Genomic DNA, 24,781 nt, shown 5'->3' with positions numbered 1-24,781 from the left:
ACAGACTGAGAGGGCATTATTAGACAGGTGCTTTTGATACGCTTATAATGGATGTCTCTGGATCTTCCAGTAGCGGCACAGTCAGAATATCCCCCCCGCTTTTCATCGCTGTCTCTACTAAAAGACAATTCCGGACTGTGCCAGTCTCGAAACAAAACAGTATGGGAGGCAGATCGCGAGATGGAGGCAGTCAACTGAGCGACGGACACGATACCATATTTACTTCCCCATATTGAACACTCGGGAAGCGAAGTAAAGCGAGGTGGCAGATATAAGCATCACCATGTCTATACATTTTAATATACATCAAACTCGTTAAATCACTAAACTCGTCACACATCCTTCTCATACGCCTCCAACTCCTTCCGCCGCTCATTGACCTTCTCAACCACGCTCCGGTCATACATCTCCTCCACCGTCTTATCACCCAGCAACACGTTCTTCTCGTGCCGCGCCGCTTCTTCCTTCGTCATACACACGAAGTCCTTCAACTGAATCGGGACAAACTTCTGTCCCTCCTTCTCCCATTCAGGGTCCGGACCCCAGCCCCGAGCTGGTCGCTGCCAGGGAACAAGCGCAGGCTTGCTAGGCAGACCCGTCACCACGCTCTTTCCGTGGTATATCTCGTCCAGGAGGTATCCGACGTCGTCCCTCGTCAGGGGCAAGCGAAGGCCCACCACCTGGTGGCCGACCTGCAACCGGGCCAAGCGCTCGTGCAGGCCCTGCAGAGTGCCCAGCACGCTATCGTAGACCTTGTCGCGGCCCTTTCCGCCCAGGCTATAATCGATCGGATAGTTCGCCAGATCGCAGATAACGTGGTTGGCAAGCGTGTACCCGAAAACAGCAGGCAGTGTCCCCAGGACGGGCAGGATGCGCGCCCGGAAATCAGGCAGCACGCTTAGCTCCCCGACCTCGCCCTTAGAGAACTCATCCGCGGACAGGGGGAGGAGGCTGGCTTTGCCGGGGCCTGATCGCTCCGTCGAGAACACCACGGGGATCCCCGTGCTGACGCCGAGAGCCTTTAAGCGTCGCCGCGTGCTACGCGACAATCGGTCATCTGTGCCGGCCGAAATGTCGGCCACCGTGACGCGCGTGGGATCCGACTTGCACCCGGCGCCCATAGACGAGATCACCGGGATCGAGTGTTGGTGGCAGTAGTGAAGCAGTTCAACCTTGGAGCCGATGTTGTCGATGCAGTCCAGCACGTAGTCCGGTTTCCGGCCCTGGTCGCCGTCGTCCATGCTCCACGGGGCTAGGAGGTCCTCCGCCGCCGATCCGTTGAAGAGCTCGTTCCGGCAGTCGAACCGCACCCACGGAGTGATCTGTTCCAGTCTCCGGCGGATGCAGTGCACCTTTGGTGTTCCGACATCGGCGAGCGTGGCGACGGCGTGTCGGTTCAAAGAGGATAGGGTGACCTGGTCGAAGTCGATGAGCCGGACTTTGGCCGCGCCCGACCGCGTCAAAGAAGCCACAGCGTGCGACCCAACACCACCGCAGCCGACCACAATAATGAACGCTGACCGGAGTTTCTCGAGGCCTTCGTCGCCGAGGAAAACGCGGTTGCGCGCGAGTTGTTCGAGGATGAGGTCTAAACGGGTGAAGCATTGGTTAGCGGATGAACCTGATAGCGCTGAAACCGGAGATGTCTCCTGTACCATCATCGTAGTCCCCTTCTTGTGCCCTGCGCGCGAGAGACGCGCTGCGTTCGTCCTCCTTGCTCATGGGCGCGGGCGCAGTCCCATACTCGGTGAGTGGTTCGGCATGGTGGCGCTCGTTGATATCGGGGATCGAAGCCTTGAGCCCTTTGACTGCTTCCTTCCGGCGGTATGTCTGGTATCCCAGGATTGCGCCTGCAACTGCGGCGCCCGAGATCACAGCGGTCGCCGCCAGTTGAGACTGGTGGGTGTTGGCGTGACGCTGGATCCAGGAAGACATTCTTCACGCTGTTCCTCCAATTTCGACACGGACAATTCAAAAAAGATTGTAGGACATTCAGACCTAAAACTTTCAGCATTAAAGGCCTTGCCCGGTGCATCAGGGGTCTTACCATCATGTATTGTGGTCCAACAGCTGTCAATTTGTAGAATGACGAAACCGCATTTTCGGTCCGGCCCAGCGAAATGCCCGAAGATGATAGGCGGTCACGTGCCGGGACACCCATGAAAATGCGTCACTTGGCGGTTTCCCCTTGCCTTCTCCAACACAAACACAACGTACGTCGCACGCTGCAACGCCAGGTATTTCGCGCCTTTCACATAGCCAATTGATGATGTATCGCTAACAGGGGCTTAGCGCGGAGAAGTACGCTTCTATTCTCAATGACGATAACAAACACAAGAGCATCTTATGACATCTGTATCGGGAAAAAAACCCAAGGCAGTGGACCTCATCCTTCGAGAGCTCTGGCAATCGAATGGAAGAGGACACTAGCTGCAGCGTGAATGATTGAGATTGAACAGAGATCTTAGGGATTGGTCAAGCTATAATTGCTTCTCTGCGTGGCGTTGTTGCGACACTCGTATATACGTCAAGTATGGAGGATTCATTCCTGCCGTCCTCTAATGCTGTGGACTGAAAGTTATATCTCACCCGCTGTATCTGATCACAGAAGACTGGTCTCTTGCGATCAACGTAAGGGACATTGACATGCATAGTCAGATTGACCTGCTAAACCTTGTTGCTCACCTTTGCTTACCATGCATATGCTACCTGCTTACCTATCTAGTCCCCTCATACTGCCGCTTGTCGTTTCAACCAAACCCTCGAATCCCAGCCAAATGATGAAAATCATTCTCTCTGAGGCGTCAATTGCTCCATATGTCACTCGCGAAGTAACGATGTCGGGCAGATCAATGACGAGAGAAAAACACAAAGGTAGTTTTCAATCTGACATGGCAGGTCGATTTGAGCATGCTTGTTGTTTTTCTCTCACCCTTCATATGCTCTTGGATTGAATATACGCCGACAGATACTTACAAGATACATGTATCTAAGTCACTAGATTTAAGTCGCAATTCAAACCTCATTTCATCCGACATCGACCATCTGTCATAAGCCCAAGCTTACTCTTCCTACCACACTAACCGCGCCCCAGCTTTTTGCTTCCCCTACCCACACAACCCATAGCACATGCAATCGCCCAGTGACGAGGTTATTCCAAAAGCCAAAGTTGTATGGTATCCGGCCTGCGCTTAGGCGCTTCCACATCGGCCTGGAAACCCGTGAGAACCTGAGAGCTAATCTGAGGGCGATTGCATGTGTTATTATCATTATTATTATTATCATCCATTTGTTTCCATATTTAGTATGCATTCGGTATGGCAAGTACTATTAAGTAGATATTCTTTCTGGTGATTAGGTGGCTTCGACAAAAGTGACCAAGACAAGGCTTTTTTTCAATACATGAGTTAAACCAGGAATTCGTTTCAAACGGAAAGAAGGAATGAAGGAAGGAAGGAACAAATAATGATAATAAAAGAATCAACGATAACCGGAACATAAGAAGAAGAAAAGAAAACGACCAACCTATCAGTTAGAGAGCGCCGACAACGACCCAAGGCGCACAGTCGACTTCTCCCCCGAATCATTACCCATATCCACACCCGCAACATACATACACCTCTTCCAGGACGACTGCCTCCCACAATCAGCATGGAACACCATCCTGGACCCGTCCGCAGCAACCGTAGCGCCACCGGGCGCTTTGAGCCCGAAATCGCCCGTCTTGAGCAGCGCGCGCCGGGCACGGGTATACGGGCCGCGCAGCGTCTCGGCGGACGCATACTTCATGTCATAGTAGGGTGACGAGTAGCAGTGCGACGAGAAGAACAGGAAGTACCGCCCGTGGGGCGCGCGGACGATACTCGGGGCCTCGACGACCGGGCCGTCGTCTTTCTCGTTGTGCAGGATCTCGACGGCGGCACCCCTGGGGGTCACACCGTCGAGACCTAGCTCTTGGAGGAGTATCCGGACGCGCGAGTCCCGCTTCTTCCCGGTGCCGCAGCCGCCCCCGTGACCGTTCTCTTTGTACACGACGTACAGTGAGCCGTCGGCGTCGCGGAAAGGGGACGGGTCGCTGGCGCTACCCGGATCCTGGGGACAGGCGAGGGGCGTCGATTCTGGGTAGAAGGGGCCAAGTGGGTCCTTGGATGAAGAAATGGCGACCCCGATACAATGGTGATGGGTCTGGGCCTGGTGCTCGCCCGAATAATAGAGGGCAAATTTGCCATCGTCCTATAGGGGATTAGTCTACGCAAGCACAGCTTTGCGGTGGGAGGTGGCTACTTACGCGTTGGATCACGTCGGGGCCCCAGTGATTGATTGTCCTCTCCCAGCCGCCGAGGGTGGGCAGCGCGTCATGTCCCGGTTTTCTGCGCCAGACGATGAAATCATCCGACGTAGCGACGGGAACATGCGCATTCGCAATGCCTGTCCCTGTGTCTGTGCCATACGCGAACCAAGTCCCATTGAAGTGGACCATACCCGGATCGGGGAAATCATCAAGGACATTGATGGGATGGTACCCTGCATTGTGGTAACTGGGGTCTTCGTGGTGCCTCGAGCGTTGGCTCCGCATTATGATGAATGGGAGACTGAGCACCAAGATGACGACGACCACCACCAAGAAGGCTGCTGCTGCTTGACTTGCGATTCTTCTTCTTGTCAATGGCTTTGAGGGCTGTGTGGGTTCTTCTAGGCTCCTTTTGGGGGTTAAACTCCAGTCACTGGACGACTCCAGATCGTGGGCAGTGCAAGTGGGCTTTTTCTCCCTTTTGAAAAAAAGCAGCATCCTAGTTCTTCTGTCTTTTGTGTGCTTGTTTTGGCAGTTCTCGCTGCCTGGGCTGGATGGGATATCTTTGAGTAGAATACCTAGGAGGGCAGATGTTTCAAAAAGAAGGATGGAGAATTCCTCATGTTCAGGGCACAGAAATGCGAATTAGAATCTTGGGAGGGGAAAAGTTTGCTCTGATGCCTAAGATTGAGTATGGATGACGAGTGAATGACACTCAGGACCCGTGAAACTCACATTGGAATCTACCAACCAGCGGGTGTCGAGGTCGAAAAGAGGTATTCAAGAACCAACCGCTCTTTAAATCTATTAGTACTGGCGATCAATGTCACAGATTCAATTCTTTGCCCATGTTAGAGGTAAAAACTGATCCTGCGACGCCATCACAGAGGACGAAGCAAGCTGGGTGGCGTCGATGAACGCCTCAAGCAAGGTGAGACTGTAAAGCTGTTTCGAAAACATGGCCGAGTAACGGGCTGGACGATGATATCCAGAAAAGAGTCATTGAGCTAGTGTACAATGCCTCAAGTCATATGTACACCCTCGGCCCTTGCCGCCGATGCCACAGCTACGTATATTCAATCTGGCCATACCAGACACAGGGATTCGCAAGCCATTATCAAAATCAGTATTCTACCCGGAAAGGAGCGCATCAAGTCTGATGCACAGCGCAGGACAGACAGGCGTATTCATTCCCGTTGCCTTTCATCTGGCTTGTCTAGTAGACCTAGATAATAGCGATCTCTTTGAGAAAGCCCTCGAAGACAGACATATTTTACTTCTCGCTAGGAACCAGCATGACCATCGCAGACCATTTGACTAAGCCCATCCCGTGTTTGGAACAGAAACCAACCAGTTCCACGCAAATCTCCCATGGCAAATACCGCTTCGGGATGACAACACATTCGTGAGTATATCATGAGCCGTGGAGACACCACGGCGAGGCTCTTGCCAGGAACACGCCCACCGAAGTGGTAAGTAAGGGTTGTAGCAAACAGGTTCTACATAAGGCTCTGTTGCAGGATATCACCACTTGTCTGCATAAGACATCATGACACTTTTGGCCGTAGTAAGTAATCATATATCCAGTGCGACACATGGCTTCCATAATGATATTCCGGGGAGGGATACAACTCATGGATAGCATCAATCAGCTTGTCAATTTGTCAAGTGGATGTGCTACACGCTGTAGCATATAGCCCAAAGGTAGAGCGAGTGGACAAAAAAACACACGCGTGTAGATCCAGCGAGCGGTGGCATTGATCGCGTTGCGCTAGAGTAGTGGGCCCGTCACGAAACGGAAGCCCAGCGAACAATGCGTGGGATAAATAATTCCCCGCGTACTCCATAGTAGGGCCATGATATTTATGAAGCGAATTGGATACCTGGGCCCATCCCCGGGTCTCGGTTGTAGCCTCGGTATGGATCTCGAGATCCACGACCACATGAGTTCCAACGCGATGGTCCTGATGATCGACATCGATTCCTCCGCATTGGTCGCAACACATTCCCTTTCTGGATTGTTGGATCCCGCATCTCAGTCCCGATAACCGATGTTGATATGCGGTCAGATGGATCATGTCACGACTAGCCAGAAATCATTTCTTATAAATACGCCGCCCCTGGTTGTGTTTCCCCCGCGTCCCTGGTAGACTACTGCGAACGTATTTCCCCGGTCGCAAGCACTGTAAGCCTCAGTCATCATGGTTGCCAAGCTGCTTCTACCCTTGCTCAGCGTCTTTGTTGTCTATACCATCTTCTACTATGCCGACATAAATAATGCGCGCGCCCTGGCGGACAAGGCTGTCGAGTCACAGATCCTGCCTGGAACCGCGGAACCACTGCGCACCGTATACACGGGCGTGCCGCAGATCGACAAGCTGCTGTCTATCCTGACGACTTTCTTCTGGCCAGCCACCGACGGAAGCCATCCAACTCTGACACTGCATTCCCTCGGATTCTCCGGTACATTTGGGTCGGCCTGGGTACTGGTGACTCTGGAGGCCTGGAGACGTGGCAATGCGTGGACCATCGTCGCCTTGTAAGCTCCCCTTCCTTTCCCCACACTCCAAAACCCCCACACTGACTGGATATCGCCTATAGCCCCATGGCATTCGGACTCGCGGCCCAGGTTCTCACCTTTGCTTTCGCAACCCCGCTGTTCCTGTGTCTGCATCTATCTTTCTCGGTTACGGCTCGCAAGCCCAATGCCGAGAACATTCGCGTACCCCGCGCCGTGCTCAACGCCATCCCGCTGGTGTTCACGATCGGTTTCGTGGTCCCCAGCGCGCTGTTGATCCTACCTCGATCGGAGCAGATCACGACGGATTTGAAGCAGATCTTTATCGCCCTGTGGCAGCCCTGGCCTGCATACACTTCCATCCTGCTCGTGCTTGTGAACATTGTGTTCAGCCCCTTTGTCAGCAACGACCGGAACATCGACGACGGCCGTGCGACCCAGCGCGCCCTGCGCCGTGTCTATGCCTATGCCTTTGGCAACGCTGCCGTCACTCACCTCGTCTCATGGATTGTCTCTCTGTCGACTGTTGTTGCCCCGTCTATCTTCAAACCCGAGTATGTGGGTGCGCTTCATCCATTCAAGGTTTTTGATATCCCACAGCCGTGGGCCTCGCCTGTCGCGCAGGTGAGCACACTTGGTGAGGGGGTGCATGCTTTTCTGCGATGGGACTACCTGATCGGCTCCGCTGGAGTACTGATCTGGGCTGTCAGCGTGTACAAGAGTGCGCATCGCGTTGTCTATGGTCGTGTCGGTTGCCTGGGTCTCGTCACTAAGGTAGTCATGCTCAGTCTTGTGGCCGGCCCTACTGCTGCGGCTGTGGAGCTGCTCTGGGAGCGTGACGAGCTGGTCATGAACGAAATGGGAGGCATCAAGCGGGTGGCCCCCAAGAGCAAGAAGTCGACATAGATGAGGTGGGACCGACGCCTGCATTCTATGCGCAGGAAACCAATGAACACTGGAAATGTGATATGTGCTGTATGATTAGTGTTTTTGATGCGACGTATGTCAGCAGAGGGCGAAGAGATATTTCGTGACAGAATGACAATAAAACCATGGCGTTATACCTTGTCAACTTCTGTACACTAGGCAGCAGAGAAGCAGAAGGGAAGAAGATGAAGAGTCAAGAAGGGAAGTAAATCGGGGTGGATGTCATAAGGCAGCGACCCTATCGTCCTCAGGCAGCAAATGTCCTTATCGGGACAGCTCCGCGATTGACGCACGTGCCCATCAGGTGACATGACAGCCCCCACGTTTCATCGCTCACCGCCTGCCTAAACAGAAACAATGTTGATGGATCATTTCTAAAGTTTAAGCGACAATCACAAACAATCAGATGGGACAACGACTGGTGACAATGGATCAGTGAAGATAGTGTGAGTGGTAGAGTCTGGTGCTGAAGATCTCCTGTCACTGATTCTGATTACCTAGGCATCAAGGACATACTAGCCCCGCCTTCAATTTGGGTTTTCTCGTTTTTTCCCCTCACCATCCTCAACCCGCATGTCCAACCTTGCCATCCAACGGCTCTCGCCGATCTACACGCGGTCCTTCCTGATTGACACTGACACGTAAAGACCTAACTGCTGGGAGGCCTGATACCTGTTTTGGGCTATATACCTGTCCCTCGTGGAAATTTCCCCGCTATAATCCCCACTTCCAAAACGACATCAACATCATGCTACGGGACGCTGATATCCAAGCCTTGGACAGCCATGTGGGCTCCATCATCCAGGATAATGAACAGCATCATGAGCGTGTACAGGGTCTGTTGGAACGGTTTCAGCTCCTTCTAGATAGTTACAACCAGCTCCGGAGTGATTATGAGGAGGAGCGGGAGAACCGGGAGAAGTATAAGAAGCTGGCGCGTGGACAGGTAGGTCGCATCCATCAAGTACCGGGTTTTCAGCTAACAATACAAGGAGCGGAACCCTTTTGCATTGGTGTTGATTGACGGCGATGGCTACCAGGTTAGTTGTTTTGGCTCTAAATTGATAACCTTGGTTGTTTCTAATACAAGCTTAGTTCAAGGAACATCTGATTCGTGCGTCGGCAGAAGGCGGCATCACTGCGGCGCGTTTATTAAACGATTCGATCAAGGAACTCCTCCATGAGCGACTAGGTCCTCAAGCGGATCAGTGCCGGATCATGGTTCGCATTTATTCCAATCTTTTGGGGCTGTCCCGGTCACTAGCCCGTAACGGGCTGGTTGGAAACGAAGCACGGTCTCTATCGCCGTTTGCTTCGAGCTTTACTCGTTCTCAGGATTTGTTCGACTATATCGATGCCGGGGATAAGAAAGAGGGCGCGGATTATAAGATTAGAGGTGGGTGGACGGAGACTTGCGCCACCCTGTTCACTATGGCGCCCTTGCTAACCCGTACTAGAGTTCTTCCGGTTGTTTGTAGAGAACAATCAGTGTAAACATATCTTCTTTGCGGGATGTCATGATACTGGCTATCTGTCTTTGCTGACCCCCTACGTTGGCAAGTCGGAACGCATTACCCTTCTCAGGGCCGCATCATTCCACCCCGAGTTTGAAAGTCTCGGTTTATCTATCAGGGAAGTGCCGTCCGTGTTTATGTCAACTCCGTTGGGTAGTACGCACGTACCCTCAACTCCCGCTACTCCCACGCGGCCTATCTGCAAACACTTCCAAAAGGTACGAACCCATCACATCATCTTCGTCACCACGCTCACCACCCAGTTGTAGGGTACCTGCCGATATGGGGCCGATTGCACCAAACTCCATATCGCCTCCAATCCTCAAGTTTCTAAGCAACAAGACCGTAGCCCCCCGCCCCCGTGGCGTACGCCTGTCCCAACTCGCGATCAAGCCTACTTCTCGCGTCATCTGCCGAGAGACAGTAGAAAATCCCGGGAATTCATAGCCGTCAATAAGAACGGAGAGCGTCTGGACACTTACAGTCCTTTGCCCTCTCCCGACGCCTGGGATGCCTATAACCGACGAGCCAAGCAGCATAGGCTGTGCAACAAATACCACCTCGGTGGTGAATGTGGGGACCTCAGCTGCGAATATGACCACAGTAACTTAGAGTCCACGTGCGTCAGCGTGATGCAGTATATCCTGCGCCAGCACGCCTGTTCTAGGGGGCCTAGCTGCCGCTCTTTGAAGTGCTATCTCGGTCATATTTGCCAGAGGGATGGCTGCAAGGGTACAAAACCATGCAAATTTAGTCGCCATGCCCACCTGCTCGATTTAGATGTCGCGCAATGGGTCGCCCCTATTGAGCACGAGATGGATGAGACACCTTTGAGCGATGGTTCGCTGGAGGTGAACTCCACCACTGATCCTAACAATAGCTTCTCATTCCTTATGAAAGATGTCGTGTTTTAGACGACCCGAAAATACGGCAAGTACAACTTTTACTATCTAACTTGAAATGCCTCGCATTGGGTTATTTTTGCGAGGCTTTTCTGATTACATTTACTTTGATCTTTACTTTATCGAAGAGCAAAGACATACACGGACAGAAACTCGAGAGGTGAATAGAGCCCAACAACAGCGAAGCCAGACAAAACAACACCAGGTCACGGTATGGGGCCTTGGCAAAGCTACGTGAATATTATCATTTAAGCTGGAAAAAGTACAACCGTTTTGAAATGGCGTTCATGGGTCGACTGTTTGGTGATTGCGCGGATTGAGTAGGATGGTTACTCGTACCGTGAGTGGTAGAGTAATCATAGTCTTACCTATGAAATTTACTAGTATCAATCGAAATTCTCTATTTACTCATGTTTATTATGTACACAATCCATGTACTCGCTCATGCCACTTGTCCCTCGTCGTTGATCGAGTCGCTGCTCGATGCTAATTACACCAAGCTCACCAGCAAAACAGCAACAGCGAAGATTTCCCAAGGAACACGCACACTCGCAGATCCTGACTGTCCCACCCATGCATTCCAGTTTTGCAGTCCCTTGTCACTGTCAGGGCATTTCGACGTGATCGGCTCGCCCCGCATAGTTGCCACTTCTTTTCCGTGCCGCGTCACAGCAACCTCCACGCGCCCGGTGCTCTGAAATGGAACACTCCCGTGGTAGATACCCTTACCATTCTCAGGGACAGACTCCCACCGGGCAGTCGATGGGTCATCGCCAACCTTCACTGACAAATTCGCATTGGAATTCAAAACCGCAGAGTAGAAAATGCGGTCCTCGAGAATCTCCGACGCCGGATATTCCTTCTGCCTATGGTCCGGCGCATTTCCCCTCGTACCACCAGCGCGACAGGCCTTGCCCGGATGAAGCCGATACCAAGAAACGACGGTCTCTTCAGCGATAGCCAGCGTTGTCTTGTTCTCGGGAGACTTGTACTGGCTCACGAGGTATGGCAACAGCGTGCGCCAGCCATCATGCTCCATATTTCTCGCGTAATCAAACGGCGCGTCACCCTTCTCAGGCCCGAAAACCACGGAACGGGCGTCATTCAGAGGTCCAATATAATGGGATTCACCAAAGTCGTTCCAGGTAATTATCTGCACGAAGTCGGGCTGCAGCTGGAACACCTGCTGCCACCGGTCGTGCCAGAGGTTGTCGCCGCGCCAGACCCAGTTCTTGTCGAAGCCGGGCAGATTTGTGTAGAACCAGGGCGACACGGGCATCATGTAGCTGCGGCCGTCGAGCGCATCCAAAAAGTCTTCGTCCACGGTGGTGTTGATGGCGCGCGGGCCCTCGGGCCAAGCATTCCAGTTGAACAGGCCATCAACAACGCTGTGACGGGCGGCTTTGTGAGGCTCGACGGCGCTCCAATCCGGGACGAAGAAGCAATCAATTTCTTTCTTGATGCTCTTCCAGTCGGAGGCCTTGTCGAATCCCTCGAAGGTTGATACGAATGGCTGCGCCTTGTGCTGGTAGTAAGCCGAGTGGTCCTTGTACTGCTTTAATAGGTCGGTGACGCGCTCCCGCGGCCAGCTGCCGTTGCTGGCATAGTCGAAGGAGAAGAAGAGCTTGAAGTCCTGGTCTTTGGCCGTGGAGAATGCCTTAGAAAGCGAGTCAGGATGCAGATCGTTCATGCCCATGTTCAGGGCGAAAGCATCGATGGTAGCTTTCTTGGCGAGGGAGATGTCCTTTTGCCAGTCCTCCGCTGTGTAGTTCTCTGCATTGCCTGTCTGTTCGAGTGTTAGATTTGTCAATTGAACCGCAAGTGGTGTGGGAGATACCATAAAATGGGCAAACACTGCCTTGGACTCGGCTTGTGCGAACGCCCATGCCAGTATCACAACGATCTGAAGCACAGATACCATGGCCGCAACTGACAGGAACGGCAGGGACGAGCTGCAAGAAGAACACTTGGGCGCATTGAATTGCACAGGAGATTCCACGCTTTTTACTACGCAGGCGCACTAGGCAGCGGTCTTTTTCTCGACCACGCCAATGCTTCCTGGATAGATGCATCTATATATTGAGTGGCTACTGCGCTTGCGATGCGGGCAACCTAGCGCTTTGCTGTCTCCACTGTGACATGTCGAGTGCTGTTGACTTCAGATCACAAAAGATTATCTCCATCTCACACACACCGCCAGTATGTACGCGAGTTCATTCGAAAGGACATGTGGAACCGTGCCACTATCTCACAACACTCTCCTAACTCATGCAGACATTGGCTCGTTTTGCTCTTGGTCAAAGCAGGAAATCTGCCCTTTTAACGGCATTCGAATCCTCCTCAAAAGTTTCCGTCATGACATTGTGTCCGGTGTGACGGAATGTTCCAATTGAAATCTACAAGAGATAAGGATCATTGCTGAAGGAGTCAGTGGTAACACTGACGAGTCACAATTCAACTGTCTCTACCAGGGTTATCCAACTTTTGACTTGAGCATTGTTCTAAGAAGTTTGGTTGTCTGCCAAAACCTGGTGCTGGTCATTGTCGCGTTCTTCAAACATTCTTTTGTCTGGTTATAACATCCCAGAGGTTAAAGCTCGGTGTGTTCGGCCTAAACTTTGCGAACCAAATGGAGCTTGCGAACATTCGGCATAGAATAACATACAACCCACAAGATCAACAAAATGATCATCCAAGACGGGGTATGATGCTTGGTAATATAGCATACGAGATAAGGAAAGCCAAAGGGAGGGTTGGCCCAAGTCAAGCAAGTAAATGACACTGCGACATCCAAGCAAGGGAGGAACTCGATGTCCTGAAAAACCTGGTACGATACCCTTTTCCTAAGTCGATGACTCTGTTCCTCGTCTTCAGCACTAGGGCTACTCCACCTTTGAATCCGAACCCCCCAGATGCTGGGCGATATCAAAGATTTTCTCCACTGGAGACTGGGTTACATGTCGCAGCTCCTGAGTCCACACATTCGGATACGGCGCCCCCTTCGCAACTGAGTCGAAAACGGCGCAGGGGACCAAAACCCCGGGTGCTCCTAGCACTGCAATGTAGCTCCTTGGTTCTACAGTGTCGTGTGTCAAATTTGGTCACGACGCGACGACAGGTCGTCCCCCGTATATAGCTGCCTTCTTGCCTAACACACTCTTTCTTCTCTCCCACTCATCCTTCCATCTTTTTTTCTCCTCTCAATAGTAGAACTGCAAAATAGCACAAGCAAAAAAAGATGCAGTTTACTCTCATTGCCCTCGGTGCCCTCATGGCCGCCGCCGCTGTCGCACTCTCCCAGGACGAACTTGCTCAGCAACGACCAGGCAACATCCTCCACCCAGCCCAGATGGAATGACCGTCGAACAGGCCCGGCAGAGATGCGGCGACAAGGCCCGGCTGTCCTGCTGCAACGACGCTACGTACACTGGTGACGACACCAAAGTCAACAGCGGCGTTGTCTCTGACGTGCTCGGAGCCGGCGCTGGCTCGCAGGGAGTTGGCCTTTTCTCCGGCTGCTCCAAACTAGATTTGAGCTGTGGGTCCCTCCTGTTCTTCTCCATCTGATTTGCTTCCATTCGTTTACTAGAATGGTTACTGATGCTTTGACTCCTGTAGTGAATATCCTCCTTCTCCTTGGTGTCCAAGATCTGCTCAACCAGGAGTGCAAGCAGAATGTTGCCTGCTGCCAAAAGAGCGGTGGATCTGCGGTATGTGCTTGTCGTATTTCCGGTTTATCCTCCACGCTAAACACATGCATGTGCTAATCTCGATTTGTATAGGACGAGGACGCTGTCGGCCTCCAGCTGCCATGCATTGGCCTTGGCTCGATTATCTAGGGGAACTTCTAGATTATGCGTCAGTGGTCGGGTCCTGAACCAATCTGTTCGGAGAGACTTACGCATGACGAATGTTACGATAATACTAATCATCATCAGCTTTCTTATGTTTGTTGTTGCGATCATGATCTGTGTCGCGGCTGTGGGATTCTGGTCTCGCAAGGGGCAGGGGTCCTTCCTACGGGGAACAGCCAAGTCAGTTTCCATGTCGTCCTATACCATGTCAATGTACCGAATATTGATGTACACCGGGCAATTAGTTCCATTCGGAGCACAAAAATCCCGAGACTACTCCGTATAGAAACGAAACGAAGAACACTCCAGGCCTTCGTATTCATCCACTTCCAGATCTAGCTCGCAATTCTATTCGCCAGGATGGCCATTCGAGTCGCTTGGAGCCGTTTTCATGCATTGTACGGCTGAGCCGCGGCTTCTTCGCCGTCGTAGTACCCCGACGTACCCAATTGACCAGGTCTCCCATCAATGCCCGGAGCAAACTAAATGTGAAGGCGTATCGTCTCCGTCGCGTGGCGTCGTGGCGTCGAAGCATGTAATTTGGGCAATTGATGAAGGAGAATATGTGGATCCCGACTAACACTTATCCGGGGTGAAGAACAGACAGTCTCCAAAGTAATTGGCAGGACCCCACTAATCCCGACTAAACATGCACCTGATTATCGGTCACGCCAATCAGGGTCTGGGCTATACCTCCGTGTTTCCTAGCGCTGCACGGTCCAAGCAGTTAGCTGCGTTGTGCTGTCTACTGGCGATACGACCCAAGCCCAGCCGAGCTAATCGGATCCGGCCGCCGTCGCGTGGTGAAACAAGCCCTGATATGACGGCCATGAAGAAGGAGACCAAGAAACACGAACAACACGAACAACACGAAGAAATGGACCCAGTGCGCAGACATAAATACGGACTGGCATCCCAGTTATTTCCCCCTCATCTTCCTTTAACTCCCAGTTTCCCAAGAATACTTCTAATCTACACACCATGAAGTCCACGGCTCTTCTCTCCCTCCTGGCCGGCGCCCGCGTGGCCTACGCTGGCGTGCAAGGCTTCGATATCTCGAACTACCAGTCCAATGTCGACTTCGCGGGGGCCTACGCCGATGGCGCGCGGTTCGTCATGATCAAGGTCTGTCTCCCCGTTCTTCCAGCCTCTAACCCTGCACACACATACTAAGACATAAGTATACAGGCGACCGAAGGCACCACCTTCGTTGACAAGTCCTTCACGACGCACTACAACGGCGCGACCGGCGCCAACATCATCCGAGGCGGCTACCACTTCGCTCACCCCGACTCCAGCAGCGGTGCCGAGCAAGCTGAGTTCTTCCTCAAAAACGGCGGCGGCTGGTCCAACGACGGGATCACGCTCCCGGGCATGCTCGACATCGAGTACGCCCCGTCGGGCGATACGTGCTTCGGGCTCAGCGCGTCGGCCATGGTCGACTGGATCTCCGACTTCGTCGCCACTTACAAGGCGAAGGCGGGTCGCGAGCCCATGATCTACACCACCACCGACTGGTGGACGACCTGCACGGGCAACAGCGACAAGTTCGGCGAGTGCCCGCTTGTGGTGGCGCGGTACGCCAGCGCCGTGGGCGCCCTGCCCGCTGGATGGGAATTCCAGTCGTTCTGGCAGAACTCGAACGCGTATGCGTATGGTGGTGACTCCGAGGTGTGGAATGGCGATGAGACCTTGCTGAAGAAGTTCGCCAAGGGTGGTTAGTCTGGTTATGACTTGTACGGACTGGGATCCTGTATAGGGGAGGACTTGCGAGTGGATAATGTATCTAGCTGGTTCTATCGCTTGTTGGCAGAATTGAATTAATCCATCACATCTACCTAAAAGATATTGAAAGTGGAGCTAAGGAGGAAAAGTTACAATCACCAAGCCTCCTATCCCAGAATGCCCAGCCGCCAATTCAGCCACAATCGGGCCTCCGTCGGCGATCCCATGCGACGTTCTAGAGTGGAGGTCATGCTGCCACCTGAGGTTTACGGAAGACTATTGATTAAGACATTTGTATTGTTACAGGAGCTGAATGAGTGGTAGAAGGTGGCGTTCTTCCAGTCAATGCGATGGCTTAGGGCATGTAGACCTAGCCCTATTCTTATGCTATAAAGATGATATAGCTACTTGCTTTTTGAGCCATTCTTTACTTAGAGTGTATGCAGTGCTTCAATCTATTAACCATTCATTCTTTAGTTTGTCTATCATTTTTCATATATATGCTTCATACTAGGAAGTGATACCATGCGGAGATCAATATAGCCAGATCCACGTTAAGACGATCTTCCATCTGTCATTATGTCCTAGCTTCGCTGGTTGAAGATCCTCCAGACTCTTTTTATGGACACAAACCATCATTAATGATGATCTACATGACCTGATGCAGTGGTACGTTTCATGTCACTGATCTGCCAACTCTAACTTTCCATATTCTATAGCATTGCGGGGAATAAAAAAGTGAAACTCCTATCATTAGTATCCATCTTAAGCTATGATCAAACAATTTAGTAGCTGCCAGTTACAGAAATCAAACCCAAAGTGCATCACGTAAAGTCATAAGTCATGATCTTCTCCCCAGCTAAGCCTTCACCTTCGGCTGCCTCACCATGCAATAGAGCTACCACCGGTTAGCACCATCCAATACACACCCAAGCGTAACAGAGAAGGGTGAGAAAGGGAAAGAAAAAGGAAAGAAGGAAAAGAGAGAACAAACCTTACACACATCCTCCCCATCCACACAATCCACCTCCCCAAAAACCTCAAACCCCAATCGCCCATAAATTACCAAATTCGGCATCCCGCGCGAACTCTCCAGATAGCACGGCCGACCCTCCTGATCCGCCCTGCGCGTCACCACCTCCACCAGTTTCCGTCCGACGCCCATCCCGCGCGCAGCCTCATCCACCGCCAACACATTGCAGAAGTAGTACCCCCGCGGGTCCGTCCACAGCTTCGCGTGCGCATCCCGCTGCAGCGCCTTCCACAGCCGGTAGCGGCGTAGGTTGAGCCCGCCGCGGCCGCCAAACCGGATGTTGAAGACGAGCTGGCGCGCGGACAGCAGCCAGTCTTGCGCCAAGGTTGTCCAGGTGGAGGCGGCGGGCGGGGGCGGGAACCACCAGCTGACGCCGACGATGCGGGCGGGTTTGTCGGGCGTGCTGGATTGCTGGAGCGCAATGTACATTGGGGCGTTGCAGTTGAGGCCGTATTGGAAGTGCGCGGTTAGAGAGGCGGCGTTGCGGTCGATGTTGTACTATTTTTTTGATTTCTTGTTTTTAATTCATGTTTTCTATAATTTACCTTTATTTATGGTGTGGTTTATGGAGATTATATGTATGTGTATGGATGAATGGTAGGTATATGAAGCAAGGTCTGCAAGACGTACCCGTGACGCTGTAAACAACCAACAGAAATACGGATCCTCGGCAAATGCCGTCTGCACGCACTTTACGGCGGCGGGGATGTCCCGCTCCGTCATTAGAACAATGTCGATGGCCATGGTGTCATCGGATCAACGTCTATTGGCTCTGCGGGTGGGTTGGGACAGGGCGATAGTGTACACGTGCGAATGGTGGCGGAGAGGATCGAGCGATAGCGCCATCTAAGTCAACGAAAGTGGGGAGGGTAGATGGTTCGAATGGTATGGTGTGGGGGAGGAGAGGAGAGGAGCGGAGACTATTGTGTAGGGGAGGAGAGTCCAGAGGTGATATAGGGCGGACGGTGCAAGGGACAGTAGCGGTGGGGAGGAGAGCGTGACCTGGTCATAGGGGTGTGTGTAACCGACTGAACAGGTTGATAAGGGATGTAGATAGTAGTAGTCATCACTTGATCACGCCTGTCACAGCGCTGGAGATGAAGCATATTGCGTCTATCTAGTCCTATCTTGGCAGTTCGAGGCGGAGGTCCTGTCCAATCAGGGCTGAGAGATGCTGCGCGGGGGCGGGGGCTAGTGTGCCGCTAAACCAACTATGGCAGGTCGTTCCGCCGCCCGCCTCACTCATTGGAATTACAATCTGGCAAACACAGTTTGTACTCGCATGGCATTGCTTCTTGGAAATTATTATTTTCTTGAGGTAAGTAAGGCGTGGGGATTCAGCAACCATCAAGCGAGTTTAACAGCAACCGTAGTAAATCCGATCTGATTGATCGTACTGAAAGTGGGCTGGGCATCGCCTTTGAGTGAGGGTCAGGACAGGAAGTAAGGTGTCGCAATAAAAGAAGGGGAAATACCACTTGGCTGGTATCATGACACTTTTGAAACTTTTTGAGTAACTCTATATTCAGTACGACATAAGGTATCCTACAAACGTAGGGCATGGCCGAGTGCCAAAGATTGTTAGGCAGAATAACCAACTGTACCTGACTACTTTAGTTTATCCACCATCTCTTTATCCTAATTCCCAGGCTCGTGGGACTCGGATCAAGCCAGCATGCCTAGCTAAATAGAGGCCTTGTGGGGAACATGCAAAAGATCGACGACTGTAATCGGTCAATAGTGCGGCCTGATTACAGACCAGTGTCAACGGGTTTTTGCGTTTTCTGCATATACGTGCCCTTTTCTTGACACTTGCGTACTTTCCATATTATCGTGGTTTTTCTTAACAGGGATCTGTTGGTTTCATCCATTTCCCCTCGGAGCATAAAGTATCGCAACCGTCTTCGTCATCTCTTGATACTAACTGCTTGCACAGTACACTTTATTAAAAAGTGTCTAGGTAGTAACTCTATACTGATCTATTAAAGTATCTAAATAAACCCATGCATAGCGCGTGAATCGATGTCGCTGTCATTCTACTTCATGGACATGAACAACGCAAGGCTATATGAAATGACAACAAGATCATTCTTCATCGTTTAGTTCACCTCCGGCATTCTGCGGTACACATACAGTTACACTGCGAGAAATTTGGGAACACTACCTTATTTAGTTCAGCAAAGGTGCGTCCAACCGCATCATCACAAACTTCTGGGTCCCCTCGCCTCCCCACCTACTAAACTCGATATTCACTTCCTCCATATCCTGCCATCCGAACTTGCGGTACAGCGAATACCCGTCCATGGTAGCCTCAAGGAATACTCCCACCTGGCGCTTAACTGCCTGTTCTATTCCCCAGCGCAGTAGAGTCGACCCCACCCCGCGGCCCTGATACTCGGGGAGGGTGCCTAGGAAGTCGAGTGCTAGAGTCCGTCAGCTGTCTCTCTCCATCGCATTGCACATCCATGAATCGTCCACCACGCAGAAGTCTAGTTCTACCAAAAACCAAACAAGACCAACAGGGGCAAGACGAAGACATACTAATTTCCGACACCCGCAAGTACTTCGCCCGTTTCTCCTTGATCATGACAAGGAATTCCTGGATCATCTCGAGTTTCGTTCCCTCGGGATACATTTCGCCGCGTGTGAGCCGCGCGATTGTCTTCTGCCCCTCGGCACTCAGTGTTACGGGGCTCGGTTCGTCGGGAATCGTCCAGCGTGAGTAGCCCACCACGCGCTTGTCGGGCGTGTCGTCATCCACGGCGACCAGGACTTGCACGGTCGGATCGGCCAGTTTGTCTAGACTTCGGGCGATCTTGAGGGGAAGGATAGCGGCGGGCTCCTGGCCTGGGAAGGCGTTTATGCTGAACCCTTGGTGGCAGAACGCGGCGACGTTTATGTTGCCTAGCGCCGGGGCGTCGGCCTCGGTGGCATAGCGGACGGTCACACCCATTCTTATGATGCTTGTTTTGTTGCGCTTCGAGAATCTATTAAGTGTTGGGCGGGTGGGAAGATGTTGTGACTGCGTCTACGGGAATAGATACTACTAATACTACTCATATACTAGCGCGACTACTGACTAGTCCGGTCGCAATGTAACAGTCGTTAAGAGTCATTCGATCAGATCTGGCGGGGGTCCGCGCTCGGGCGGGGGTCCGCGCTCGGGCGGGGGTCTCATCAGCTTCGTCCGAGGTTAGTGCGCACTACTTGTCTGTAGTATACCACGATCTGGCCAATCACTGCGCATGGATTCCCATTATTATAGGTATCTGTATTTCTAACGGACTGAGATGTCAGAGGACAGATTTTGTTTCCACTAATCTATGGCGCAAAGAAGGCTGACGTGTGGAGTGACTCATGCACGGCCTACGTTAATTAGTAGCAGCCTAGGCCAGGTGTTTTGTGGTGGCTCAACCCTAGTACTTACTCGCCTCTTGGTCCCCACAAATGGACCGAGTATGAGACTAAGATTAGATCAGACAATTGAAACAATTGCATTAGTGATATTGAGATATATAGTGTTGGAGATAGAGATATATTATTAGGTTGCTGCTGAATGAATCAATAAATAATAGGTGAAGTACTGGGAAAAGAGTGACGGGTACATTGTATATATATTCTAGTTAATTCATTTGATATACATACCATAATTCCCCGTCAACAAGAAATTTGATTCAGTTCCACGATCTTAGCTAAAATGATAGTTAATGTGTAAAAGATATTTATAATGACCACATACTGGGTCAGTAAGCATCTCTACAACTACTAAACCTTAGTAGTATCTCATATATATCACCTTCCCAGGAAGGGAAAAACTTCGCACTACGAAGTAGTAGCGCCTACGGAACTTGATGAAACAAGGACAACATGATTAGATAAGATAGTGACCACTACTAGTTAGAATGTGGCCTCCTTCCTGACTATTAAAACTAAGTAGTATGGTGGACTTTCTTATTTTTTCTACATATTCGAACTGTATTATAAAAATAAAAAAAACTCACATTCTGGTCAATAGTATAGTATTTATCCTTGTCTGCGCTCATATCTCTATATAGACTTATGGTAGATAGTAGCGTTTGATCAACGGTACTTTAGAATGCGAGTTGACGTTTGAAATGAGGGATTAGGGTTGTCTCTGATCTCGTGACTGCAATGTAACTCGAGAACGGGACAACAGTTCGTAGTATAATTAATGAAAGGGTGATTTGGTGGTAACGTCTAGTTATTCTTGCATCGAATAGACAAGCGAAAAACCCCGGAAGTCTAGCAGCACTGTTGACCGCACAGAGAACACGTCGTGATGAGAGATGGAAGACATCGTTAGATTCTCCCACTGAGACAGTGAAAAAAGTATCAAACACAATGTGACTCGTCGACTGCAGTCCAGATGTGTGGAGTTTTGAAAACATTCCACTCCCTTCATTGAGGATTGTTTCAGGTACTCAAGGGATGCATGCAAGAGGAAGAATGTGTGGCCTTGGAGTGAGCACCCCTTGTTTCGTGCAGGCAGGTGCCTTGCATGATTGCAACCCGGGTGACCCGGGTAACAGGATCGACTGTTCTGGGCCTGTTCAGGGGCTTCTGGTATCTGAAGACTTGATTGGGTTGAGTGAGTCCTCGAAGAGGGTTTGCGTGGCTTCGGGTCATCTGGGAGGATGTGGTTAGGAGAACACTGCAAAGATGGTTGCTGGGGCAAACGGATGGACATCTCATGTTGATGCTGAGTATCAGATTCCTGGGTGAGAAGGAGAAATTTCATAGTCGAAAGGAGATGAACAGTGCTGCCCGCTAGATTGTAGGTGTCCACTCATCGGGGGTAAAGTTAATATTGATAGTACTGCCATTTTGCTCATATGATTTGGCCGTGGGGCCATAGATCATAGTAAGGTATAGTATAGATAACTACGAAGTAACTGGTCCCTAATAATTGAGTGAGTATGCTAAAAATAAACGCACGATGTGATTATTCCAAATAGTAGGCTCTAAGGTCATACAGTATTACAATTATTGCTTTACTCTGTGTGAGGTTGCTCGGTATACTGTACCACTATGACTATTCCAAAATATATATTGCTCAGGGATGGCTTTATACAATCCTCCATCTTGAACCTAGGAAAAGATAGAAAAATGTTTCAATATTGAAACCATGCTGATAAACTAAGCCTACCCTGATTAGGAAAAGAGATACTCCATAACCCATCCCCAGCAGGGAAGTTGCGTTCAACCTTACTTGGGAAGTACTGATCCTGCATGGTAAGGGTGATTTTAGATATTACCCAGGGAACCAGCTGTGACGAGATCCGGTAACTCCAATGGAATGCGGCGGCAGCAGCCACGTGCCATATCAGGAATCTCTGCCAAACAGGATCTCAGTGACTCCCCTGAAGGCTGCCTCTGTTGCTCGTACACATCAGGAAAATAGATTAAAAACACTGCATCCAAGCCCTTGACACCCGGATCCACTGCCCTCCTGCGCTCTCAACTGGGCAAGCACTCACTCCCAATGGCGACCGGCCTACAACGTCTAGGTCATAGTATTTCCGTGTGACCTAAACACACTCCAATCACTTAGCTCTCAGAGATCGGAACCATCGACAATCACAAGCATGCCTCCGCCCGCTCTAGCTGCGCTGTCCACGCAGCTTCCGGGGACAAAGGAGGCCTACTCTCCTCTCCCAACGGTCCCTGATCCGATCAATACCCCTCTTACAACGACAATCACCGATTCCTCCACCGGATCCACCCCACCAGCCTCCCCAACGCCCGCCCCTAAAAGATCCAGGACCAGGACAACAACGGTCACATTGACGCCGCTGGAACTGGACTACGACCCCACGCTCAATGCGAAGCCTTGCTCGCCCTTCTACCGACACGCAAGCATCAAGCAGTCAATACGGAATCTGGGCGCACAGACCAAAACAAGCCGCCCGTCCAGCTTCACCGACGCCGAACAGGGCTTGGTGACCGGGGACAATCGGGGGTCTCAGCTCTGGGCCCAGAAAAGGCGACACTGTGACTGTCTGCGTGGACTATCGCGACGACAACGGTTGGCAACCAAGGTGGCTATCGCGATTGTGACGCTAGGGTGCATGGTCGCGGTGGCGCTGGGCATCTCAGTGGCCGTGGGAGGGGGCGTATGGAAGTCGAATCATGAGCACCAGGACATTCCACGAGCGTGGGATGTCATTTTCTAGACCTAAGGGGTCTGGTTGTACAGCCTTAAGACACGGGAGGGAGAGAGATGTGTACAGTCGTTTACTACAGTACAATAGAAGAGATCAAATCGAAGGTGTCCCGGTCTCCCATAGAGAAATGCACCGCGATAATAGTTATGCATGGAATAAGAATGCCGGGTGACAAATTATGGGGGACGAACAAAACTGCCTGAGGTGTCCGTCGGCTAGCTTCGGAAGAATGGTCGCCCCGAGCGGCTCTCCACCGCACGTATAAGAAGCGCCGCATTCCTCTCGCTCCCCTTCTTTCTTTTTCCTTTTCTTCTTCACATCGAAAAAGCTTCACGGAACATGCCACGACCATCGTCCAGTCTTTACCCACGGCGATGTGTTGCCTTCGGTCTACGGATCGATCCGTTCTGGAGAATAAATCACTCCTTGATAGGAAGTTCGCCTCTCGTTGGGTCCTCTTCAGTGAGGGCGATGAGGGGGGAATGTCGATGACGGGATACATACCTTTTCTTTATTGTTTTGCTTTAAAAACACAATTCGTATTGAGTGTCATGAATGCAATTTTTTTTTCTGCAGTAATGTCTGAAATTTTCACGTACTGTGGCTTTCTGTAGTGTCGAATGATTCACTCGAAAGGGGGTGACATTCTTTCTTCCATTCGCGGTCCCTGAACCTGGAATGACCTCCTGCGATCCTCAGCCCCTGTGCTATGGTACTGATGCAAGCTCACAGGGAGAGAGAATTGGACCATGGTCCGCGACTTGAGAGAACTAGTTCGGGTCCGCATCATCCCAAAGTTTGGAATGCGACCCGCCATAACGGCGGAGATCGCGATCAGGCGTCGCTGGTGATGTTTACTCGTCTCTGGGGCGTGATCATCCATTCTCCTGCTGATTTGCAAGGCACAAAAATGCCCGGGATGTTTGTTTACTTCCTCCTGGTTGTGATGTGGCATGCTTCCAGGGAATATGGAAAAAGGGAAAGCAGGATAAAAGGTCCAGCAACCCGATCGGTCATCTGTCCCATCGTCAGCCTATTGAATCGTTGAGGTCCTCTTTGCGTGTTTTCTCTTCTGCGTGGACGTGTTTGATCTGATATTTTCGTTTGGCCAACGGCCCAAGTCGCTCTTTTATAAACTATTTCTTTTGCAGCGTACGGGAAACTTCCGACGATTACCTCACCATGAAAGGATTTGTAGGTGGTGTGCCCGTGGCCTTGCTCGCCGCAGCGGCTTTGGCGCAGGCTCAGGAGGGCATCCGAGGACCTGCTCAGGTGAATGGGGCGAGCAACGTCCGCCGCCATCATGTGGAATATGTGCCAAGCGGCAATACAGTGATTGGAGGGCCGAGCGGAAGCGACTCGGGCAACAGCGCCAGCATTGATTTCGAGTCGGAGTTTTCTTCTAAAGTCAACGACGCGCAGGTTGATGATCATGGGGTCGACGTCGACAAGACCACCGACTACCACCCACACCCCGTCCACAACGAGGTCGAGGAAGGGTTCTCGGATCCTTTCCCGGAGCCCTTGCTGGCGCCCATCCCTCTCGCAATGAAGAAGCGCCAAGAAGGCAATACGGCTATTGGGGGCACGTCGGGGTCCGACGTTGGCAATGCCGCCGACTTGAGTTTCGACAGCGAGTTCGACTCCGAAGTGAACGATGGGATAATCCCGATCCATTATCGACGTCATGCGAGGCGCCAGGGCGATTCCGTCATCGGGGGTCCTGGGGGTTCTGATAGTGGTAACAGTGCCAGCTACGATTCCGAGAATGAATTCGAATCTGAAGTCAACGACGTCGCGAAGGACGATCACCATATCGACTATGATGAATT

General features: G+C 51.5%; 14 protein-coding genes across 14 annotated transcripts in view; 7 read left to right on the top strand and 7 right to left on the bottom strand.

Moving 5' to 3' along the window:
• Positions 1-27: 27 nt before the first annotated feature.
• On the bottom strand, positions 28-2,040 carry BDW47DRAFT_106032 (tRNA threonylcarbamoyladenosine dehydratase). The gene is made up of 2 exons (XM_024812693.1): positions 1,656-2,040; positions 28-1,588 (listed from the first exon to the last, which is right to left on the bottom strand). The coding sequence occupies exons 1-2, from the start codon at positions 1,933-1,935 to the stop codon at positions 333-335; spliced, it is 1,536 nt and encodes a 511-aa protein (XP_024671927.1). The 5' UTR covers positions 1,936-2,040; the 3' UTR covers positions 28-332.
• An 880-nt stretch (positions 2,041-2,920) lies between these two features.
• On the bottom strand, positions 2,921-3,422 carry BDW47DRAFT_32642 (uncharacterized protein). The gene has a single exon (XM_024818760.1). It carries the CDS (start codon positions 3,310-3,312, stop codon positions 3,049-3,051), a length of 264 nt encoding a protein of 87 aa, XP_024671926.1. The 5' UTR covers positions 3,313-3,422; the 3' UTR covers positions 2,921-3,048.
• Positions 3,423-3,528: 106 nt separating this feature from the next.
• Positions 3,529-4,576, bottom strand: BDW47DRAFT_131779 (glycoside hydrolase family 43 protein; the record flags this gene model as incomplete). The annotated part of the gene is made up of 2 exons (XM_024817394.1): positions 3,529-4,233; positions 4,289-4,576. The coding sequence occupies 2 exons, from the start codon at positions 4,574-4,576 to the stop codon at positions 3,529-3,531; spliced, it is 993 nt and encodes a 330-aa protein (XP_024671925.1).
• Positions 4,577-6,289: 1,713 nt separating this feature from the next.
• On the top strand, positions 6,290-7,881 carry BDW47DRAFT_106028 (uncharacterized protein). The gene is made up of 2 exons (XM_024812692.1): positions 6,290-6,830; positions 6,893-7,881. The coding sequence occupies exons 1-2, from the start codon at positions 6,493-6,495 to the stop codon at positions 7,713-7,715; spliced, it is 1,161 nt and encodes a 386-aa protein (XP_024671924.1). The 5' UTR covers positions 6,290-6,492; the 3' UTR covers positions 7,716-7,881.
• A 221-nt stretch (positions 7,882-8,102) lies between these two features.
• On the top strand, positions 8,103-10,431 carry BDW47DRAFT_106027 (zinc finger CCCH domain-containing protein). Its single transcript, XM_024812691.1, has 6 exons — positions 8,103-8,182; positions 8,238-8,682; positions 8,729-8,776; positions 8,832-9,132; positions 9,194-9,468; positions 9,520-10,431. The coding sequence occupies exons 2-6, from the start codon at positions 8,485-8,487 to the stop codon at positions 10,162-10,164; spliced, it is 1,467 nt and encodes a 488-aa protein (XP_024671923.1). The 5' UTR covers positions 8,103-8,182; positions 8,238-8,484; the 3' UTR covers positions 10,165-10,431.
• A 211-nt stretch (positions 10,432-10,642) lies between these two features.
• On the bottom strand, positions 10,643-12,073 carry BDW47DRAFT_125897 (glycoside hydrolase family 71 protein; the record flags this gene model as incomplete). Its single annotated transcript, XM_024816463.1, has 2 exons — positions 10,643-11,938; positions 11,990-12,073. The coding sequence occupies 2 exons, from the start codon at positions 12,071-12,073 to the stop codon at positions 10,643-10,645; spliced, it is 1,380 nt and encodes a 459-aa protein (XP_024671922.1).
• Positions 12,074-13,506: 1,433 nt separating this feature from the next.
• BDW47DRAFT_125896 (uncharacterized protein) lies at positions 13,507-13,991 on the top strand (the record flags this gene model as incomplete). Its single annotated transcript, XM_024816462.1, has 3 exons — positions 13,507-13,690; positions 13,771-13,862; positions 13,935-13,991. 3 exons carry the CDS (start codon positions 13,507-13,509, stop codon positions 13,989-13,991), a joined length of 333 nt encoding a protein of 110 aa, XP_024671921.1.
• Positions 13,992-14,987: 996 nt separating this feature from the next.
• BDW47DRAFT_131777 (N,O-diacetylmuramidase) lies at positions 14,988-15,728 on the top strand (the record flags this gene model as incomplete). The annotated part of the gene is made up of 2 exons (XM_024817393.1): positions 14,988-15,131; positions 15,195-15,728. The coding sequence occupies 2 exons, from the start codon at positions 14,988-14,990 to the stop codon at positions 15,726-15,728; spliced, it is 678 nt and encodes a 225-aa protein (XP_024671920.1).
• Positions 15,729-16,555: 827 nt separating this feature from the next.
• On the bottom strand, positions 16,556-17,508 carry BDW47DRAFT_125894 (acyl-CoA N-acyltransferase; the record flags this gene model as incomplete). The annotated part of the gene is made up of 3 exons (XM_024816461.1): positions 16,556-16,629; positions 16,731-17,262; positions 17,395-17,508. The coding sequence occupies 3 exons, from the start codon at positions 17,506-17,508 to the stop codon at positions 16,556-16,558; spliced, it is 720 nt and encodes a 239-aa protein (XP_024671919.1).
• A 1,353-nt stretch (positions 17,509-18,861) lies between these two features.
• Positions 18,862-19,759, bottom strand: BDW47DRAFT_32607 (GNAT family N-acetyltransferase). The gene is made up of 2 exons (XM_024818759.1): positions 19,306-19,759; positions 18,862-19,187 (listed from the first exon to the last, which is right to left on the bottom strand). Exons 1-2 carry the CDS (start codon positions 19,715-19,717, stop codon positions 18,934-18,936), a joined length of 666 nt encoding a protein of 221 aa, XP_024671918.1. The 5' UTR covers positions 19,718-19,759; the 3' UTR covers positions 18,862-18,933.
• Positions 19,760-20,754: 995 nt separating this feature from the next.
• BDW47DRAFT_106024 (uncharacterized protein) lies at positions 20,755-21,541 on the bottom strand. Its single transcript, XM_024812690.1, has one exon. It carries the CDS (start codon positions 21,521-21,523, stop codon positions 20,987-20,989), a length of 537 nt encoding a protein of 178 aa, XP_024671917.1. The 5' UTR covers positions 21,524-21,541; the 3' UTR covers positions 20,755-20,986.
• A 420-nt stretch (positions 21,542-21,961) lies between these two features.
• BDW47DRAFT_106023 (uncharacterized protein) lies at positions 21,962-23,235 on the top strand. Its single transcript, XM_024812689.1, has one exon. The coding sequence runs from the start codon at positions 22,371-22,373 to the stop codon at positions 22,956-22,958; it is 588 nt and encodes a 195-aa protein (XP_024671916.1). The 5' UTR covers positions 21,962-22,370; the 3' UTR covers positions 22,959-23,235.
• A 55-nt stretch (positions 23,236-23,290) lies between these two features.
• BDW47DRAFT_32600 (uncharacterized protein) lies at positions 23,291-23,719 on the top strand. The gene has a single exon (XM_024818758.1). It carries the CDS (start codon positions 23,324-23,326, stop codon positions 23,561-23,563), a length of 240 nt encoding a protein of 79 aa, XP_024671915.1. The 5' UTR covers positions 23,291-23,323; the 3' UTR covers positions 23,564-23,719.
• Positions 23,518-24,781, top strand: part of CweA (putative GPI anchored protein) — a 3,994-nt gene continuing 2,730 nt past the window's right edge. The window contains exon 1 of the mRNA XM_024812688.1: positions 23,518-24,743. Within this exon, the coding sequence (XP_024671914.1) occupies positions 24,132-24,743 (612 nt within the window). The 5' untranslated portion in view covers positions 23,518-24,131. The remainder of the gene's footprint in view (positions 24,744-24,781) is intronic.

Source organism: Aspergillus candidus (genome assembly GCF_002847045.1).
Source record: "Aspergillus candidus strain CBS 102.13 unplaced genomic scaffold BDW47scaffold_23, whole genome shotgun sequence".
NCBI lineage: Eukaryota > Fungi > Ascomycota > Eurotiomycetes > Eurotiales > Aspergillaceae > Aspergillus > Aspergillus candidus.
This window is presented reverse-complemented; position numbering and strand designations above follow the sequence as displayed.